At 35.9% G+C, this 6892-nt stretch overlaps 1 protein-coding gene across 1 annotated transcript in view; it reads right to left on the reverse strand.

The window, feature by feature from the left end:
- Window positions 1-1047: 1047 nt before the first annotated feature.
- Window positions 1048-6892, reverse strand: part of MNX1 (motor neuron and pancreas homeobox 1) — a 9000-nt gene continuing 3155 nt past the window's right edge. The window contains exons 2-3 of the mRNA XM_075828702.1: window positions 5919-6079; window positions 1048-1691 (exon numbers count right to left, since the gene is read on the reverse strand). Of these exons, the coding sequence (XP_075684817.1) occupies window positions 1332-1691; window positions 5919-6079 (521 nt within the window). The 3' untranslated portion in view covers window positions 1048-1331. The remainder of the gene's footprint in view (window positions 1692-5918; window positions 6080-6892) is intronic.

Here is a 6892-nt window from a genome sequence, read left to right on the forward strand (position 1 = left end):
CCTTTATGTCTCATTGTATCAGAACTTGAGCCCACCAGAGGATACTTTGGTACCCTGGTGGGCTAGTCCAACCTTAGAGGTAAGATTTCGGACTGTGGGAGGAGGGAACCTTATCCCCTTTGTGAAATGTCAGAAGTTTTGATTGGTGGGGGTCCGAGCACTGAGACCCCCACCAATCACTCAAACGAAGCGGCAGGGGCGCTCGTGAGAGTGCTTAGCCGCTTCGTGTCTTTTCTGACGCTTCGATTGAGCGGAGTTTGTCAAATGTTTAGTTACACTTTAACCATGTTTTAATTTTAAAATATGAATAGCTAGAGATAGATAGATAGATAGATAGATAGATAGATAGATAGATAGATAGATAGATAGATAGATAGATAGATAGATAGATAGATAGATAGATAGATAGATAGATAGATAGATAGAATCCAGCAGAACAGGATTAAATGAAAGGGGGTGCAAGCCTTAGGGACCTGACCACTGTCCCTCTAGGCAAAAAACAGTAAATAGGCAGCACTCACAAAGGCTTATAGTGAAAAAGAGGGTGCTTTATTGACCCCAAAAGTGCGAAGTTTCGACTCTCACAATCTGAGCCTTTCTCAAGCCTTGAGAAAAGCTCAGGTTGTGTGAGCCGAAACAGCGCACTTTTGGGGTCAATAAAGTACCCTCTTTTTCACTATAAGCCTTTGTGAGTGCTGCCTATTTACTGTTTTTAGACAGACAGATAGATTATAATGTAATAAAAAAAAGTCTAAGTAAGTAATTCTCATATAAAACCAATTTATTTTACACACCATCATTAAGATGGAGAAAGCTAAATAATAATTTAGCATGCATAAGTAGAGGTATCTTTTCTTTTATAAATACAATATACAAAAATACAGTATACAGTCGTAGTATCTCCATCAGGTTTACCATTCATAAAGTAAACATATACAGAGAATAAGCACAAGTGGTCATGACACAGAGATTCTATGTCCCGTTATTGACTCCTTCTCCTCACAGTCTATTCATACGTTTATTTTCCATAGAAAGGAAATGGAACAATAATGGCTCTAACTCATCTCATTCAGAAGGTGAGAGCAGAGGGGCTCACTGAGCATCATGGCTTAAATAAGACAATGGATGAACTTGACCAGATGGAAGAGGAAGAAGTCTTATTGTAGTTAAAATGCCATTTTCTTAGCAATATATCTCGTCTTTGATAATCCTAGTAGATAACGACAGGGAGAATGGCTCCCATTTATAACACTGTGGCTATAAGCCTTCTGAGTTCATTTCTCAGGACACTTGAAGGGGGTGAGCAGAGACTTTGCATCCTAGTACAAGGCTCAGTGCAGTTGACTGCTCTGCTGATGACTATTCTCTTCTTCTTCAGAAGTACAGTCAGATGAATGATGGTAGAAGTGCTTGTCATCTCTATGCTCCTCATCCTCTTCATCTTCCCGGTCCTCCTCCTCTTCCTCACTGTCTGTATAGTCCCTGGGCAAGCGACTGCCTGCTTTGAGTGATTCCCCCCTTGGGTGTAGATGGTATTTGGAGGACTTGTCTTCCTGATTGTCCTCAGAACATTTCTCTTCACAGCTACCCTTGCTTCCCCTCTGTTGTTTCTCTGCATCTTGAACGGCCTGTTCCTTGGCCTTCTTGCTTCTCTTCCATTTCATACGCCTGTTCTGGAACCAGATCTTTACCTGTTGGAATAAGAGGAAATGTTCAGTCATTTGGAAAAATGTGACCTAAAAACAGTGGTATACATAGAAGAGAGGCGGCTCCATTAGCAAAGATCAAATTGGGCTTCTCATTATCTTTCTGGGTCGTGCCACCCAGGACAGAAAAGCCTGAAGTTTATTTCCCCCTTCACCACCTTTCCATCACCCTTGGGACAATTCTCCACACATTTAATAGGTAACAATAATGTTCCTCTGTTGAGGGGGGTCACAGATTTCTTGCTACCCAGCAGCAAAGGGGATGGTACCAACTAGGCTATTTCCTCTCCCTACGGGGGCCACATAGCAGCCACATGGCTTGCCTCTTTGGTATGTGTGCCATTGCCTCAGTATTAAAGAAGCCCAAAACACAAAGTGCAGGTCATATAAAGGGTTCGGAATATAATTTACAAATGTGTGGAATTTTTCTGGGTTTTCTCAGACCTGTAAATATTTTAGACACACTATCGATAATAGAGTGCAGATACTTTTTCTGATATACATTGTATTCACCTGCATAGCAAATGGCTTTGGTTTTACTGTCCCTTTAAATAATAAAGCACAATATGCCCAAATACGTTCTTCACATCAAGTGTTATTTTTACATGATGACCACTTGTAGGCTTAACCTGAAATGTTCATTTTTAGTGTTGAGCATATTTTGGGTAAAACAGTCAAGGTTGAATACAGCAGAGTAACATTATCTGGTGTGAGGCAGGGAAAGGATTTGGCAATGGACACATGAGTGACTCAACCTCCAGAGCTTGGATTGTGGCCTAGAATGACGGCTCTACTGTAGTGAATGGTGTCATACCTCTCACTACTACATACATGTTATTTTATTTTGGGGTAATAAGCCAGACGGCATATGACTATGTTTTTCCCCTGAGATTATACCTGTTGGATATTATGATGAATAAATCATACAGAATGGAAGATATTTGGTAGCTAATATCCTGGGAAATCCTGTAACAAACAATGTAGCCAATGTAACCAAGAATGAGATGATCACTGGAGAACAGGAGGTAATGAACAATAAATACTTTAGTTGATTAAATATAACTTGTCATTGTGTCCAGATTTCAGAAAAATCCCCTGTGTCCCCGTCATATAATTATTAGTTGACCCTTTGGATCCGGATCGGAACCCAGACTGCAGCAATATTTTAAAACACGCTTTCAAGGATGTTGTGCTCCTAGCACAACCAACCAGGTCAGAAGAACTGATCACCTATCTGTGGCTCTTTTCCTATATCATTTGATGCACTGTGTGCACTTTGTGTTGTTTTTTCTCCGCTACTGTTTAGCGATGTAATTATTAGTGGCAACTCTTATGTAATAACATTATTTGGTATTTCTGATAGTTGTAGAATGACAAGATCAAGTTATAAGATTTACAGAGCAAGGTAAGCTGATGTGGACATATTTATTCATTTATTAAGAAGTCAATTGGCCTATCAGTATACTCAGCGGCAGGACAAGCTGTTGTGGTGCCTAAGGCAGGGGTTTTGAGATATGTCATCACTTTATAAGATAGGAATACCCCTTTAAGTTCTATGAAATTTTGCACAATTCAACTAATTTTGATAGTCGCTGACGATTGTGTCAATGACCACTTTCGACACTCAAAGTCACAATGTCCGATCTTCAGGAATCCTAAAACTTTTGATTGGAAGTTCCGCAAATTACTGTGTGTAAGCCCACGTTCAGACGTGGCAGAATTTTTGCACTGCAAATGTTGGTGCAGATTCGTGGCAATTACGCAACGAATCTGCACCAACATTTGCGTTTTCTGCCACAGATTTCAGTATTTGCATTGCAAAGGCTGAAATCCGCAGTGAAATTCCGCTGCTTCTCCGCAACATAATGAGAATGCTGCGGAGAGAAAATTCGGCACCGCAGCCTAATTTCCGCACAGTTATGTTCCGCAACGTCTGAACTAAGTTTCCTAAAAATGTATAGAAACAAATGTAAAAAACGGCTGCTGCAGATTCCACTGCGGACTGTCCACAGCGGAATTCAACAGCAATTCCGCCACGTCTGAACGTAGCCTAAATCTGGCAATTAAACTACCCATCTAGACTTCGGTACCCTGCTGTGTACCATGTGTATATGTATTGTAAATGTAAAAATCACAAGGGGCGACACTCAATAATATCGCTAATCATTGTGGTGATTTTTATATATGAACAACCAATGTTCATCAACAATAATCTGAGAATTGCTACTATTGCTGGGAACAAACAGTCCAGAATATTTTAGTCCTCAAAATGGTCACTCCCATCTATCCTTTCATTTAACTATAATCCATGCACCAGGCAGCCGCCCCTTCTGTCATACATCTATTCATTGTCTTCCCAATTAGGAAATGGACCGAAAAGGAAAGCAGCAGGATCCTGACACCTCTAGTTTCCTGCAGGTATTTTGTCCCCTGGAAGTGACACCTACTGTCTCTCAATATATCTATAGGGTACTATGCTAATACAGCCCACGTATAGCACAGCATATTCAGTCTGAACTAGCGCTGAATTTAAACAAGGACACTGATAATGTTTCATTAATATTCCAACCTAGAGAGGGCGCTGTTCCCATAACCTTCTCTGTGACATTATAGTCCTATTGTTTGCTCAGCTGTGTGGATGACCTGCAGATGTTTCATCCTGACTGTAATAGTGTGTGGTAAACAGCATTATTATTTTTATTATTTTTATTATTATTATTATTATTATTATTATTATTATTACACTTATTACCATCAGAATCACCACCATCATTATCTATCTATCTATCTATCTATCTATCTATCTATCTATCTATCTATCTATCTATCTATCTATCTATCTATCTATCTATCTATATATATATATATATATATATCTTTTGTTTAGGTCCTGTTTATAATTTTAGCTTAAAAATTATATGCAAAATCATCTGAAAATCTTCACTGTGTCAACAAGGCTGAAAGTTTCATAACATGCACATTATTTTGTGTATAGGTATTTAATAAAGATCTTCCTTAGAAGTCATTTAAGCCTAAGTGAAAAATCTCTTTTTATATAATATGAATAATTTGTGTCAAATTGTTTGCAAATAATAAAAAGTACCTCATATAATCTTACAATAAAAAACACATATTATAACCGCTATTCATCCATAGAAAGAACAATGTCCTGTGCAGTAAATTTTAATCTTCTAAACAGCAGTTGCTAATCCCAGCAAGCACATACTGAATATAGATCATAAAGTCACACTGCTCAGGAAAGTGCAAAGAGCGAGTATTGTATCTGTACCACAGAGCTCGCACTCTACAGCGCCAAGGACATGGGATCATAGGGACTGATGACATGGCAGGAACTGTGACTATTATGTTCATCATGCAATTCAGCTCAAAGCAATGTAGTCACAACAGAGAGTCTGAGTTTTCCCATGCTGCAAACACCATCCAAACGACTTTCTAAAAGATCCAGCTTTTTTAATACTACTAAATACTGGTGTGTACCAGGATATGAGATATCAGGTATACAACTATCGCATGCAAAAACAATATTGTAGCAACAACTAAGTAATTTCCATGACAACATTGTAACATTTACTTTCATTTGACTAGATAGATAGATAGATAGATAGATAGATAGATAGATAGATAGATAGATAGATAGATAGATAGATAGATAGATAGATAGATGATAGATAGATAGATAGATAGATAGATAGATAGATAGATAGATAGATAGATAGATAGATAGATAGATAGATAGATAGATGATAGATAGATAGATAGATAGATAGATAGATAGATAGATAGATAGATAGATAGATAGATAGATAGATAGATAGATAGATAGATGATAGATAGATAGATAGATAGATAGATAGATAGATAGATAGATAGATAGATAGATAGATAGATAGATAGATGATAGATAGATAGATAGATAGATAGATAGATAGATAGATAGATAGATAGATAGATAGATAGATAGATAATAGAGAGATAGATAGATAGATAGATAGATAGATAGATAGATAGATAGATAGATAGATAGATAGATAGATAGATAGATAGATAGATAGATAGATAGATAGATAGTTGTGATACTATATAACCCTGCTACTTTATAACCCTGTCCTGACAGCTAGGGTTATAAACAGATGTACAGTTAAGGGGGGTGACATATGTGGCATTTGGGGAACAGGGACACTACAAATGTACCTGAGTTTCTGTGAGCATCAGGGATGTGGCCACTTCAAACCGTTTGGGTCTGGAGAGATATTTATTCAGCTTAAACTGATGCTCCAGCTCCAGCAGCTGTTGACTGGTGAACGCGGTCCTGGGTCTCCTGCACTTCCCTAGCAAATTAGACTGAGCCTGGGCTGCAAATATAGGGAAGAAGCGAAGTATAAATATATGCTTATATCACATCAAACTGATAATAATAATAATAATAATAATAATAATAATAATAATAATATACAGGTAAGAAAGTGAAAGATAAATCTATGTATATATCACATAATAATTACAATTATAATAGCAACAATAATAATAATTAATAATATACAGGGGAAAAATCAAAATATAATTATATGTAAATATCACATCATCATCATAATAATAATAATATAAAGGTAGGAAAGTTAAATATATATATTTATATATCAAATAATAATAATTATATACAGGGAAGAAAGCAAAATATAATTATATGTAAATATTACATAATAATAATAATAATAATAATAATAATAATAATAATAATAATAATAACAATAATACTATGCAGGGAAGAAAGCTAAAAATAAATATAAATCTATGTATTAATCACATCAACATAAAAAAATAATAATAATGGAAAGACACATACTAATACAATTCTAATAGTAACAAAATAGAGTATATATAGCATTGTGTATACTGTGTAGTCTTCCTGTCTCATAAATATCTATTATTTGCTATTTGCTTTCTCTCTCTCTCTTTCTCTCCATATATGTATACATAAATATATATATATATATATATATATATATATATATATATATATATATATATATATATATACACATACACACAAACATTTGTTGTTATTATTCATATAAATATTCGGTATTCTCTCCCTCTCACTATCTCTATATAAGATGTCTCTACATATATATTATGTATGCTCAATCTCTCTTTATATACTTATG

The sequence above is a fragment of the Rhinoderma darwinii genome, chromosome 5 (assembly GCF_050947455.1).
Source record: "Rhinoderma darwinii isolate aRhiDar2 chromosome 5, aRhiDar2.hap1, whole genome shotgun sequence".
Taxonomy (NCBI): Eukaryota; Metazoa; Chordata; class Amphibia; order Anura; family Rhinodermatidae; genus Rhinoderma; species Rhinoderma darwinii.